Raw genomic sequence first — 15,089 nt, 5'->3', positions numbered from 1 at the left:
CTTCCTTCAATTTCCTGAAACCTTTCCAGATCAAGCTGGAAATAAAGACCCAGATTATTTTCCACTGAATAAGCTTTCATGTTATCCATCAAAGGCTATCACAGACTTCCAGTGAGTGTGCTGTCACCAAGATATGTTGTGGTGCAACAAGCTTTAGAACCAAGTTTATCAAGTTTATGAACACATGACAAAGGTTGTTGGGAAAATTCCCTCCAAATGAGTCAGTTATCCTTCCTGAATCTGGCCTAGGGTTTTCAATGCTGAGTAACAACAATAATGTTAAAGGATCTTTATTATTCAAAAAAATAAATAACAAGATAATGACAACTTCACTCTGGAAACAATAGAGACTGCAGGTAGATACAATAGATTTCCTTTAAATACAGTCACTTCTTGAGGAGGAATGAAATGGTCAGGCTCAGAGCTGCTCTCTCTGTTCCCCCTCCCATTTATGGTGGTAGAGATGGGGACAGGGTTGATATAACTGATTAGCAACAGCCTGACACTGTGTGTAGGGGTGTGTGTGTGTGTGTGTGTGAGAGAGAGAGAGAGAGAGAAAGATAGAGAGATAGAGAGAGAATAAGTGTCGGGGGGCCAGTAGGGGACAGGGTTTTTCAGTTCTCCACTACCTTAATCTTTCTAGACCCTGTCCCCTTCATCAGTGGCACAGGGACCCAGAATCAACCATACAACTAAATGTGAGCTAAGGTTCCCTATTTCCCTTCTGCATCCTCACTGATAAATCAAATACATTATCCACTGAAAGACACTGCAGGCAAAAAAAAAACAACCTTAAACTTACTAATTATTTGCTGTTTACTCAGAATTCAATCTGCGCATAATTGCCTTGTCTTTTCACAGGAATCTCTGGCTGTCTGCATCAATCAGGTTGCTGCTTCAGAATGTAAGCTCTTATGGAACAGGGCCTCTTTGGGTTTCACCTACCCCATAATTCACTTAATGCAGCCCTACATGCCTTGGGATCTATAATAAATAGTTCTCCATGAGGAGGATGGTAGGGTTATAAATAGGCAGTTCAACAGGGGGTGGTCTTAACTGCTTTGCTGTATTATGAAGACTACCAGCACCAGCTCAGTGGCAGCCTATAAGGTTACACTGTTCAAAGTTTCAGTAAGCCAAAAGATGTGAAGCCAATCCCATGGCTCACTTGGCTTGGATCAGTCACATTGACAAACACTGAAGCACCTGGTTGCAATTCAAATACTCCTCCCAAGTGAATGGATTGTTGCCCACAAGGTTTGGAAGAACTGTGGGTGTTTGCCGCTCTAAGTAAGATTCTCTCAGATCCACTCGTGGACCTCAGGCAGAGGCTGGCTATAAATGGAGCTTGATTTGAAGTTTCCCGATTGGAACAGAAAGTGACTTGGGCATAGATATAATAGAGTCCTTGTCTTTTAACAGCCAGCTGTTTCCCATTTTCAAGAGTTACCAAGTTGTTGCTCATGGTGTAGTATCCTTTTTGGGCCCACTGCAGAACTGTAATGGAGAGGAGAAAAATTTGTGGTGAGGTGAGACATAGCATGGTTCACACTTTAACAAAATATAGTTTAATGTTGAAACTAGTTTCCTATATAAATAGAAGGTTTGGGCATAAGGTACTTTTAAGGACCCATTAAGTCTATGAAGGAGCTATGGCTGAAAAACTAGCATGGGCTGTACAGTCAGATGAAGCTGAGCTCTAATCCAAGTTTTACTTAAGGTTCCACAAGTCAATCTCCCTGAGTTTTAGTTTCTCATCTGCAGCACTGAGCTAATATCACAGCATCTTCCTAACACTCGTGCAGATTAAATAAAGTAATAGAGTGCAGTGAGCTTCCTCTTCCCTTTAGAGTTCTTAAAGATAAATTACCCTTGAACTTAAGAAAGTGTGAATGATTTCAAAATTCCACATAATAAATCATGCATGCCAAAATATCCAAGCTAATTCCTCATTAATATTAATATTGATTTCTTCTTTTCCTTAAAATTTACAAAGTCAAAAAAGTTGTTAGCCCACCTAACTCAGCCTCAGCACAGAGAAAGGAAAAACCCCATTTCTTCCTACCTGATCAAGCTGTTTCAAACCTGATGTGCCTCCCACAACAAGGACTAAAATTAGGCAAGGAAGTATGAAAATAAACCTGTCATTTTACTGTGTGTTTTGATCTCCCATTGTAGTGGGTGCCACAGACTCGAAAGTATCTGTATTCTTGTGGCTAAACTGGAGAACCCACCAACAGTGCCATTTTCTTGACTGAGATGTTGAGTGGGTTCAAAGTAGTGTGTGCACCTGATTTCAAATCTCAGCTCCCACAGAGAGCTAGATTGCTAGGATGGGGGTTGGGAAGAAGTGAAAGTAATTGATGCATTTACTTCCTTGAGATTTTGAAAAAAATTTCTATTTGGTGGTCTTAGGCCTATCAGGGTACAAGATCCAAGCTGTTCAGACTCATCTTTTAGTAACAGGGAAGGCATCTGAAATGTCTGACATTTCCTGGCCTTCCAGACCACTCCAGAAGTGACACTCTATTATGATGTTTTCACTTTTGGACCATCTGATTGAGAAAACAAGAGCAAGTTCCCTATATTTTAGTCCCCTAAGTTTACTTTTGTAAGTCCTTACCTAATTTTCAGCCTACCTGTGGAATGTAGGTCAGGCCTGGGGAAGCATTAAAAAAGCAAGAGATTTGGGGCTGGGGTGGGGTGAGGAATGTTACTATCTTTCTACCGGATCTCCTGGAAACCTACTGTGATGCAGACTATAAAATATACTAGGATGAATATCAATAATGTGTCTTTGGCAGAATCTGAGCATTATGAAATATATTCAAGGGCAAGGATTTATATACAGGTTAGCAAAGACCAATGGGAATTTATCCTTCAAGGCGTTGTCTCTGTTGGTGTTATCCAATTTGGATGAGAAGGTGTCATGTGAATGGCCACCCTGACATGCCAATATAGTTGTGATATTCTCCTGTAAGTGTATTTTCTGAGAAAGGGGTACTTAGAAAAATTATTAAATATTGTGGGAATACTGGTATTAATAAAGGACTTTATGTCACTCTTATGACATCTAAGTCACCATGAATAAAGCTAAGCAATGTCACCTTATATTTGTATTGCACTTGACAGTGTAACTTTCTTCCAGGTTAGCTGATTTGATGCTCAGAGTCACTCCATAAAGTGAGGCCAGAAACTGCTGCATAGGTAAAGGTACTTGCCGAAGGACACCCAGCAAGTGCTAGTTTTGGTTCTTGAACCTTAGTATTCAAAAGTTCCTATATAGTGCCCTTACTTCCATACCATGATCTATGATAGCCATGTATACTCACTGAGAAGCCCAAACCCCACCTCTGAGATGAAGCTGTATCTCCTCTCCTCTCCCTCTCTCCTCCCCTCCCTTCCCCTCTCCTTTCATCTCTCTCTGTCTCCCCTGTCTCTCTCTCTCTCTCTCTCTCACACACACACACACACACACACACACACTCTCTCTCTCTCTCTCTCTCTCTCTCTCTCTCTCTCTGTTTAGAACTCCATTACAGAGCACCGTGCTAAACTTTTCAGACTGCTCTGATGTTCTCAAACTTCATTTATGTAGATGGGGGATTTTATGCTAGCGTCTGTGTTTCCATGCATTTACCAGATGCGACACATTCTCCAGTACCAGCTATCAGGAGGTACAGATTTGGGAAAAAAAAAAAAGATCTAAGGGCTAGAACAATGGCAGAACGTATATGGAAATAATATCATTCAAAGTTTAAAAGATTACAGTATGTCATCTGTTGTTACTTCATTGGAAAATTTAATGTGCTGGCACCTACTGATCTTTGTATAATGGTTTTACCTTTAATTTCCTTGAGGTTGGCCCCAGTGGGGCTGGAGTAATCATACATGGAATGACAAATAGCAGGAAATACCCGCTGAGGCACATTTACACACAGTGAAGAGGCGTTAGGATAAAGGATGTTCCCAGTCAGCTCTTCTATGTTGTCAGAATAAGGGTCTCTCCACCCAGTAATTCACCATTCAGAATCAGCCATTGAGCAAGAACATAATTAGAACACTGGGATTGCTTCCCACTTCCTTTTCTCCCTCCAAATCCCATCTGTACATTTAAGCTGACTTCGAAGACAAAGGAAAGCCTATGAGAGCTATATGGGTAGGTTTGTAAATTAGAGCCCAAAGAAAGAGGGGAACTTAATCACTGGGCAGCATTGCATCAAAATCCCAACCTTCCCCCTTGGGTGGCTAATGCTCAGATGATTTTGAACTTACCAGATGCTGTTTTACTACTGGTCTCACTTATGACATGTGCTGCAATTTGAGGATCCTGATCACCTGAAATGAAACCAAAAGCTAACTATTAGGCTAAAGTAATAAAAACTACACATGGAACTATTTGGTCCAGTTCTACAGCTCTGCAATAGAGTGTGCTTAAATAAGTTATGTAAAAGGAAGGATACAATGGTCTGAAATCTTTCCCAGAGTGATAAAATTTGGTTTCTAAAGTCTGAACAATTGAATTAGTTATTTCCACTAATCCTATTTTTCTTATATTTGTTCAGTACTCAACTGACTCCACTTACATAGATTGATATAGGCTAAAAATACTGGTCTCTATTAAACATATTTGAATCTTGCTTTTAAGAACAACTTCCATCCATTGGGAACCTTAGTGAGCCCAAAAGGTCATGTCTGCACAATTAACTAGTAAGGTGCTTATGGTGTCTGATTTGGTCAAACAATTGGCCAAACTATTGTACCTATCTGTAATTGTTTCTCATGTGAAAGGCTTGCTTCTTAATTAGATGTGTGATTTTCTAAGTGCAAAGACTGAGGAAGTTTCTTTTTTTTTCCAGTAACAAGTCATGTTGGACACTTCGTAGGTGTCCTACAAATATTGAGTCAAATTACATGACCTAAATTACCAGTTCTGTTAAGTTTATTATTTACTGAAGAATGTTAGGCAGTCTATATGATTAACCTCAACCTCCACATGTTTCCTCAAATTTCACTGTAATTAACAGATAACATAGTTCCACTTAATGTGTCTTACAGCCATCTGAAGACAAAACCTTCATGGAAATCAGATCACCTTTTGCATCTAGACCAATAGTCAACACAACCTCTGAGTATGCTCTTTTCCTCAGAAAATAGTATCTGTATTTCTGTATGTACACAATGGTATAAAAGTAGGTTTATAGTTGTTCATGTGGAAAGTAATATAATAATTAATAAACAATACAAGAACAAACTGTGTTTCATGTATTCAAAACTGTAAACCTACTTTTGCCTCACCCTGTATGTGTATATGTATTTGTGTGTATTAAATTTACAAAACCCAAAGTATCAGTTTCACCAACTTTGTGATATAGTAGTGTGTCTAAAAACACCCATCTACCAACACTTTATCTTTCCCATACTCAGCTACTCACGTCATTCCAGGTATTACTGTGTTATGTTTGGGGTGCTATATTCTAAGAGGAACAGGGAAAATTAAAGTGTCTTCCACAAAAGCAGGTAACTAGGAAAGGAAACAGTCTAGAAATGTTCATAAGAGGAAGAATGGAAGGTACTGAGGAGGTTTAGCCTGGAAAAGAAAAGACTTCCATGATTGCTGTTTTCAACATCTGTACAGCTGCTGTGTAGAAGAGGAATTATACTTTGTTTCATATCCCACAGAGCAGAACTGTGTCCAATGAGTAGAGATTACAGGAACAAATTTCAACTCCAGAGGAGAAAAGATTTCTCTCATATAGTATAGTAAACTTATTATAATTATTAGAGCCACTCAAAGATGGGCCAGGCTGCTTTATGAGATAGAAGGTACCTAGGCATGTTTGATTACAGGCCAGATGATCATTGCTAGTGTGAAGGAAATTTGTGCCCTGGGCATGGTGTTGGATTTGAGAACCATCAATACCCCTTCCAACCATGAGGTGTCCAAGATGCTCTGACATCAAGAACAAGGCAAAGAATAGAATGTTGTCACACTGACTCATTCCTTGATCCTAGAGGCTCCACTGTCCATGGTTCCCCATAAAAAAACTGCTACTGAGCAGTAAAAGCCACTGCTACCAGATGATGATTTTCTTATCTTATCCTCTGTAGGTGGTACTAGGCCATATGACTGCTTTGATTAAGGTATCAAAAATAATGAAATTCAGAAAATAAAGAACAAACTGACAGTGACCAGAGGGGAGGCAGGGGGGATAATGGGGGAAATAAGGGGAAAAGGTAAGCCAAGAAACACAAATAGAGGACTCATGGGCACAGACAGTGGGGAGGGATTGACTGTGGGAGTTGGCAGGGACAGGGCATGGGAGAGCAATGGAGAAAAAGGCAGGACAACTGTAACTAAACAACAATAAAAATGCATAATATTAAAAAAGAAAGTAATGGAATTTCTTCATACTTGGTATTGTCAGCATTAAAGGAACCCAACCAATTGTGTTCCAGTTTTATTTCCAGGGCTAAAAGTTCCCTGATTCAACATTGGGTTTTTCAACGTGATCGACCTTATAAAGCTTCATTTTACTTTTTAGGTATGCATAGAAATTGGTAAATAGCATCATACCTTTTTGCATTTCAAAGGTTTTTTCTTTCTCCTTCACTTCATTTCCCATTATATCCTGAAATAAGAATCATTGCAAAAGGTCATTTGACAGGAACTCTACTGTGGGGTTTTAGAGGTATCATTTATTTGGCATCAGTTTTTACTCTATTGCCTAGTTCTGGTGAGGCATATCATATAGACTCAGATCCTGTCATTAGTTCCATCTTGTTGATTGGGAGCCCATGGCTCTGACAGATGAGCTGATAGTCCAGAAAGCCCAGGGATGGACCTGAAAGCAGAGTCTGGGATTCATTATTCCCATTCTAGCACACTTTCTACACTGGAAGCTGCAATAGTGACTCTGTTTATGACCCCACTGATTTTGACAGGTATTGACAAATAATACTGAATCAGGAGATGATTCTACCTAGGAAAATGGCATATAGAGTATTATTAAACATAAGCATAGTATATATCTATTAGAATAAAATTTGTTTGAAATCTCTCAGAAAATGGTAACAGTAGGTTTTATCTTGGGAAGGAGTCCCAGAAAAACCCTAGTATATTTTTTAAAAGTTTTGTTGTCTCTTTCAACAGGCTGAGAAGATTCTCTTGTTGCTGGTTGTGTGCCCTTGTGTGGCCAGCATTTACTATTTAGAATAATCAGCATACATATAGGAAACACAGGTAAATCTTCCAATGCTTCTGATGTTCAAAGACAAATGCAACCCTTCTTTCGGGGTTTCTTCTTACTTAGCAACTGAAGAAAGGTTAGAGGTACTTTAAGAATCTAACAGGGACTGCAGTTGACACAGGTTGAAAGATAATAAAGGCTACTGCTTAAATATACTGAATAAGTGACCTTGAGGGCTTAACTGGCTGGCATAAGGTCACCCAAAGAGACCAAAGTTGAAGCAAAGAGTCAAAACAGTGAGATCACCTTCATAGGTCAGGCTTAAATCACACAATCACCATGTACTCTGAACACAACAGAGGAAGAGAGCAGTATTTTCACATTTTCTGAGAATCAAAGTCTTGTGCTCCTTCCCATTGCTAGAATCAATTTTCTAATGGGCCCTTCTTTTTTATCCCCCCCTCTAGAAGGAATTAATGTTGTGACTGTTGGGCGTCTTCTTTTAGGCTCAGCTCAGTTGTCAGATGTGAGGGTACAAATCACAGGGCCTAAAGGGGAACCTGCACCTTGAAATGCTTACATGAGCCGCAGGGCCTCAATTTTCCACTTAAGCTGAAGTGTGGCACTGTGAAAGTGCGGCAACAGGAAAATGTTTGTGAGATAACAAGTAAACAAATGAGTATTTAGAGTCTTTTCAAAAAATGGAGTGTGATGATCAAGGTTGAGATACTTTCAAACTAGGTGGTTACACTGGTGTCAGAGCTTAGCCAAGATGAAAATGTGAAGTCAGCAATGTTTGTCTTTTATGCACCCAGCCTTGCCTTTTTGTAAACTTTCCCCCAGCCACACTACCCAGAGCCCTTTTTTTCTTGCTTTGCCCCACACTTTAACTGAAAATATTTTTAAAGTTGACTTTCAGAAAATCTTGGATTAGATATTTCTCTCAGTGGGAACCCTTGTGGCAGTTATGGGCAGAATGACTTTGAAAGAAAAATTCTTTGACCCTACCAAAGACATCGCACGAATTGGTGGGCAGACAATCATGGAAATGATCATTCTAGCAGAGGGTAGGGTAAGGACTAAGTTTAATGTGAAATTATACTATTCACAATGCTGCATAATTCCTGAATCCTACCTTCCCCCCAAAGTGACAGCTTGATGCAACCTGCCTCGGGAGATAATAAGTTTCATGTTATTTAGAGGTGTTCAAGCAGAGATCAGGGGACAGCTAGGTAGTAACTATGAGAAAAAAATGAAGTTATGTGTTGATAATTGGATATGATGATTTCTAAGACCTCTTCAAGTTTTATTTCAGAGCCCCAAATTCAAACCCTAAGTTTCTCTGGACCAGTCAGACTGTGATGCAGAAAGAAAGACAGTTAACGTTAGCTAAAAATATAAAAGTCCAATTTGGGGTTATTATGCAGCTGACTTGTTAAGTTAAAAAATCCAAATATTGTTTTAGAATGAGAAATTTGGGGGGATGAATCTTAGAAAGTGGTTCAGTCATTGGAGAAAGACTGGGCATTTAGAGTACTTTGTGTCCCACTATCATGCATATCATAGGTACAGGTAACATTGACTTGGATTCCACTCCTACTGCAGCAAAAGCAAGGGAATTGTGTTGCATGTAAGGATCTCCAGTTGACATGCCTGAGAAGTTCTGCTTTTTTAGGATATGAAACTTTGGAGCTGCTGCTTTTTTATGCAAACATAAGCAGAGAGGCCAAAAACAGCTGTTTTCCTAACTCCTATTCTGGGTAGCTGATCTGGGAAGCTTTGCATATCTGACCTGAAATAAAGCCATGAAGAATTGGCAGTTGAACTGTAAAACTCTCAGTGAGAAAGAGAGAAGGGAAAAATCAACAGTAACTCTCACTGACTTTGGAGGGAACTGAAGACTGATTCCATAATTACAGAATGTCAAAGTTTGTAGTATCCTTACAGATAATCTCAGCTGCCTTATTTTATAGATAAGAAAACTGAAGTCTAGAGAGGTAAACTCATTTGCCTATGGTCACACAGCCAAGCACATTATATATGTTATTGGGATTATTAACCATTGTTCTGAAAGTGGCTTTATTTACATTTAAATTTACAACACCTCCCAATACCCTGTAATATTTGCCAGAACCCTCAAAGAACCTGAGAAACTCAAATATTTCATACCTCACAAATAAAGAGTTAGGAGCTTTTATCTAAAACCTAGGCTAGCATAGAGAGCCTAAAAGTCAGCAACAGATTTGAGTTGCATTCTGATTCCCATAGGTGGCTCAGAAATAAGGAAGATCTTGGTCTTCACTGCTGAATTAAATTACACATTGGGGGCAGTATAAGAGGACAGGAATAAACTCAGAAATAAGATCATCTATATGTGAGAACTAATTCCTCTTAGTTTACGCAGATACCCAACAACCTGGCACAGTGATGCCCTCAATGTGGAGTGCTGCCTCCTATTCACGACCCCAAAGTGGGCTGAGGGCCAAGAGTATATGAAAGAGAAATAGGTAGAAACACTTCTTGATATTCTGCTTCAAGAGAAAGAGCCCTTGCATCTCTTATCTATGAGAATAAAATTAGTGTAGGTGCATCCTCAATAAAAATTCTAAAAATCTTGTTTTAGGTGCCCAATATATGACTTCATGCTGGGTTCCAGCCTGTTGAATTAGAAACCTTCAAACTCTACCCCAGGTCTTGACTGGCCCTAGAGTGAACAGCTTTCATGAGCAAGTGGTAGTATATGGTGTCTGGTTTGAGTGGTACTGAGAAGGTCGATCACCTATTCTTTACATCTCTCCTCACAATAAAAGAAAAATATTTCACTTTCATGGCACCTGAAATTCCATCATAAGAGAAGCATTCCTTCATATGTTAGAATGTATCAGTCTTTAGAAGTCCCTATGACCTCCACTAAAGGTAGTATCTTAACCTGTGGCCTCCCAACACTGCAGCAGCCAGTGGTTATCACTTTTCTGGGAAATGGAACCAAACCATGGGTCCACAGTGAGAAAGCATCAAGGTTTGGATGGGAAAATAAGAAAATTCAAAAACCAAACTTAGTGTACTTTAAAATTTTTTCAGAGGCAGCTGCATGTATGAGCTTGTATGTGTGTATGTATGAATGTGCCTATGAGATGTGCTTTTTTCTCTGAGAATCTTTTTTTGCTCTTCTTGAGAACATTCCTATGAATGTGAACACTTCTAACTTTCCATACTCTTTTTAAAATTTATTTATTTGTATATTTTTAGAAAGAGGGGAAGGGAGGGAGAAAGAGTGGGAGAGAAACATAAATGTGTGGTTGCCTCTCATGTGTCCCCCACTGGGGACCTGGCCTGCAACCCAGGCATGTGCCCCGACTGGGAACTGTACCAGTGACTCTCTGCTTCACAGGTCCATGTTCAATCCACGGAGCTACACCAACCAGGGCTCCATACTCTTTTAACATAGGATTTTGGCTTCATTTTTCCTTATTTTAAAAAAATACACATACCTATGTACATATATGGTGTATAAATAAGTGTTTAAACTTTTACATGGTCATATTTCAGTTTTGTGGCATAAATACTAAAATTTTCAATGACACTTTGACCAACGACTGAGTTCCTTACCTTGACAAAGTTTTCAAACTGGCTTCTAATTTCCTCACAGTTCAATAAGGATAAGGACCTCTCTCCTTTGTTGCACCTCTGTATCATTTTCATGAACACAAAATCTTCATGAAGATTCCTTTCATCTTCTATCTATTTGTGAAATAACAGGGACATGAGAAATGCAATTCTCAAGGAGAATGGCACTGGTGATGTCTGCCTCTACATTCACCTCCATGTCATCAACAATAGAAGGGCTTTGCAGATATAAATGGGGAATAAAAATTTACTGTGGATTATCGATATTTGGTATTAGCAGTTTAAACATCTACAAAAGCCAGCAACTAAAATGTCATATTATTTGAAAATCTAGGTGAAAATTACAACTATTATAATAAAATTTCATCACAAAGTATACATTTTTAAATGTATTATAGTAGAACATTCTATAATTGTCATATTTCCCATTGTTCCAGTAATGATTGTTCATTATAAGCAGTCTACAAAATAATCTTCTGATGAGCTAATTTTCCCATTTTGTTTTAGTGTTTGTGATGAAGACGTTAATTTTCAATGTGTGTCAATTAACCCGAGTTCTAGTTCCATCTCTCTCTCTTTTTAACTTTAGTATTTGTAGAAAACATTTGAATTTTTAAAGAAATAATCTTTCATTTCCAAAGTTAGTGAGATATTTTATTTTCCAATGTCTTAGAATGATATATGGAATTCACTTGTATAATCAACTAATTATTTGCCATTTTCTTGTTTTAAGACTAAATTTTTGGATTCAAAACCAGATGCAGTTAGCTGGTGGATTTCACTGACATTAAGAGCATGCCTAAATGCTCTGATAAATCTGAGTCTACCCAGGTCAATATTTCCCCTGTAGAGGCTAGGCTTATGTCCAGGCTTTGATTGACAGAGCCCATCAGGCCAAACACAAACAAACCCAGAACCACCCTTCTCTTTCCTCTGCAGTGAAGCCTAAAATTTGAGTAACCCATAAAATTGCCTCAACCATCACTGCCCCCTAACCTTATGCTGATAGAAAACCTCATGGCCTTAATTCTAGGCTGACAACCCATTGAGGATACTTAAACAACCCTGAGAGAATGCAGTCTCCAGATATTGTACATCCACAATTCCGACATCCAAACTTTTAGGAATATCCAGATAATTGATCAAATATCTCCTTTTCATCTATGATTGATATTTTGTCAACACAGCCAATGATTCCCCTTAGAGAAAGTGGGTAAGCACATCAAAACAGGATAAATTCTAATGGTTATATATTTCTGGGAATGCAAAACAACCTAATAAGTTACTCTACTCTTTTGTTCCTATAAGTCCAATCAAAGAATGTAAAACATCTTAGAAAAAACTGGGCAGCTTGCAACTACAATCAACATTTGACTAATTAAACAAAAAATGCCACTTTTATTAAAAGATTGCAAATTCTGAAATTTATACATGTCTATGCTAATCAGAAGCACTAAGAAATTTCAGATCAAATTGATGTTCTTCTGTAGTTGAAAATTTAGAAAAAAATTTTGTCTCTAAGATAAAAAACATAGTTTATTTTTTAAACAAAAGTTTAGCAAATAATTGTAGCTAATGCCTACATAGTGCTTACTTCATGCCAGGCTTTGTTCTAAGCTTATTACAAGACTAAATTCATTTAATCAATGAGGTGGATACCATTATCATTCCTATTTCTTGGCTGTGGAAACTGAGCCATATGAATACAAAATAACTTGCCTAGGATCACAGAGCTAGTAAAAGGAAGAGTCAAGATTTGAACACAGGCAGTCTGACTGCAGAGACCAAGCTCTTGATCAGAGACAAGAATAGGAAGCTTCACTAACTAGACAACAAACATGCCACAAGACCACATATTTATTTGGGTTTCTACCATTGTCCATAATTTGGGTAAAGCTACACCAATCAACCCACAATCTAATAAGTACCTCAAACTTAGTTAATAAAGGCATTTCTTACCTTGTCCAATCTTCTGTGAAGATACACAGCAAAAAGTGCGGACCCAATCATCTGAGTGATAAGAAAAACAGTAAGTAAATACATAAAAATTTTCATACTGACAGGTGGTCCACTGGCCACAGATCGGGTAGAAGGTTGGCTGTATGTTTCAATCATGCTGTGTTAGAGTTGAAATATCTTCTGCCCGAGAAGGTGGCAGAGGCAGCATGAGAAGACTGTCAAAGTGGCTACCTTACTCAGGATTAGTTAAGAGCGCACAATCGTCGCAACCCACACTTCCTGGAAAATGTGCTTCGTAGTCTTCTCTCCCAGCAAAAGTTACGTAAAGGTTTTTTTTTTTCTTAAATTATACCCATATCATTCACTTCCAGGCTTTCCCTTTTGTTAGTAAAGAAGAAACAAGTTTCTTCTTCCATATATTCATTCTTGCCTTGAAATGTCATAGACTTCTTAACAGACAATGGCAGTATTTTCCTATTGCTGTCTAAATTTTTGGTTCACCAGTTTCAAGGAAAGTGATAAATTAATCCACCAGCAACAGACATATTTCATTTTCATTATTACTAATGTAAAGCGGGAACCTGGTATGTGGGGAAAGAAACAAATGTCAACAAAAGTTTGGATTGATTTTATGACTGGTGTGTCACTAGCTAATTGCTTCTCAAAACTTCTTTAACTTTTAAACACAATAAAATCCCAGCAGCTATTCAAGTCAAGACTACATGGCATAAAGCAAAAAAGAGTGATGATAATTATTAAATGAAAGTCAGCTGAAGAGATAATTTAAGAAAAATATATTTCTCAAAGATCAAGAGAAGTAGGATCTTGAAGGAAATCAACCCAAAACTCTGTCTGTGATTGAGGTTAAGGTAGGAATATTTGCTTGACTTGGTCAAATTGCTTGTCTGCACTGTTCCAATCCATCAGATCATTGCCAATGTCAATGTAACTGTTCAGAAAAGGGAAAATAGGCAGCAGTTCAGAGACCTGAACTCTGGTCTTTGTTCTACCAAAAGATTACTATGGACCTCAGGCAAATCACTAGACCTTAGTTTCTTCATATCTGAAAGGGACAGTTGCACCTGCCTTGCCTATCATATATGTTATTGTAAAGATCAAAAAAGATGTGCATGAAAGATCTTTGAAATATGTTAAGCAATAGACAAACAACTGTCATCCTGAATGTTTAAAAAATCTGTTTAGCCCAAGATATGAGTTTTCCAAATAATTGCCAACTCCTAATATACTAGTAACAAAGAAAAGAACAATAACAACATAAAAAACCCCAAAGTTTGAAATACAAATGGAATCATTAAGGTGTGTACGATTATGCATTTTTGAATGGCTTTTGCATAGTTTTATCAGATTGCTTTAACAATAAAAGCAGCTGTGGAAGTCCATACCCCATATCCCAACCTTGTCTAGAAACTTTAAGCTTACTTTGATGAGTCCTATAAAATTGTTCTCAGAGGCAAATAGGAAATGTAACAAAATGCTCTGATAGGCATGCTATCTGTAGAGTTAGCACCTGCTCTCTTATCCTCCTACGCCTCTGCATCCTGTCCTGGGCTCAGATCCGTGTAGCTTTTCACTACATTTGCCAAGTAGGTGGCTTCAGTGCACATGATAAACTTTGATAAGTCAAGTCAGAGGCTTTGGTTCTTAGACAAGTAACCTTTGTTCCACTGAAGGAAAATTATCACGAGAGCAGGCTCTAGGACTTCTCCAAGGCCAGTTTCATACAATTACAGAAGGCCACAGTTACCCACTGAAGGGACCACAGAAATACAGACAATGTCAGGATTTGTTCATGTGACCAGCTTAGAAAAAGGTTGTCCAGTCTCCCTCCTTCCAGTTCTTGATCTCCAGCCTCCTGTAATCTGACTTCTGCCTGCAATATTCCGCTGGAGCTGCTCTCACCATTATTAGTTCTGGTTTTGCTGAATTCTTTCTAGAGTTCATTTTTAGTGACATTTCTATTAGTCTATTGACCTATTATTCTGTTGTTATCCTTCTGAAAACTCTCTTTTCTTGCCTCTCAGAAAACTTCTTCATAGATTCTTGTTTTTCTTTGCATCCTATAAAACTTTGGTGTTACCTATCCTCATTCTTCAGCTGCCACCTCTTTTCCTTTCTCCTCTCTTCTTGCTCTATGTGTTTTTCTTGGGTGAGTCCCATCCATGTTCATAGTTTTTAGTATGACCTTCAATGTGACAAATCCCAAATCTATAACTGTAATCCTGAACTCCAAATTTTTAAGTGTGGCTACCTCTGAATATTTCTACTTGGATATCACAAAGCCACCTCACATTT

The 15,089-nt window shown here is 38.3% G+C and overlaps 1 protein-coding gene across 1 annotated transcript; it reads right to left on the bottom strand.

Annotated features, from left to right (window-relative positions):
- Positions 1 to 274: 274 nt before the first annotated feature.
- CD40LG (CD40 ligand) lies at positions 275 to 12,998 on the bottom strand. The gene is made up of 5 exons (XM_037157051.2): positions 12,777 to 12,998; positions 10,800 to 10,931; positions 6,578 to 6,632; positions 4,276 to 4,338; positions 275 to 1,497 (listed from the first exon to the last, which is right to left on the bottom strand). The coding sequence occupies exons 1-5, from the start codon at positions 12,930 to 12,932 to the stop codon at positions 1,121 to 1,123; spliced, it is 783 nt and encodes a 260-aa protein (XP_037012946.1). The 5' UTR covers positions 12,933 to 12,998; the 3' UTR covers positions 275 to 1,120.
- Between the last annotated feature and the right edge of the window lie 2,091 nt (positions 12,999 to 15,089).

Source organism: Artibeus jamaicensis, unplaced genomic scaffold (assembly GCF_021234435.1).
Source record: "Artibeus jamaicensis isolate MK-2021 breed Jamaican fruit bat unplaced genomic scaffold, CSHL_Jam_final contig_240, whole genome shotgun sequence".
NCBI classification, from domain to species: domain Eukaryota; kingdom Metazoa; phylum Chordata; class Mammalia; order Chiroptera; family Phyllostomidae; genus Artibeus; species Artibeus jamaicensis.
Note: the sequence above shows the minus strand (reverse complement) of the source record. Positions and strands in the feature narration are given on the sequence as shown.

What these genes read in the sequence shown, in the direction of transcription:
- CD40LG (XM_037157051.2), bottom strand. Translation starts at nt 12,932, where the DNA reads ATGATTGAAACATACAGCCAACCTTCTACCCGATCTGTGGCCAGTGGA. An exon ending in AACCTTTGAAATGCAAAAAG is followed by an intron (nt 4,339 to 6,577) that starts GTATGATGCTAT and finishes GTTTCATTTCAG; the next exon opens with GTGATCAGGATCCTCAAATT. An exon ending in CAGTAGTAAAACAGCATCTG is followed by an intron (nt 1,498 to 4,275) that starts GTAAGTTCAAAA and finishes TCTCCATTACAG; the next exon opens with TTCTGCAGTGGGCCCAAAAA.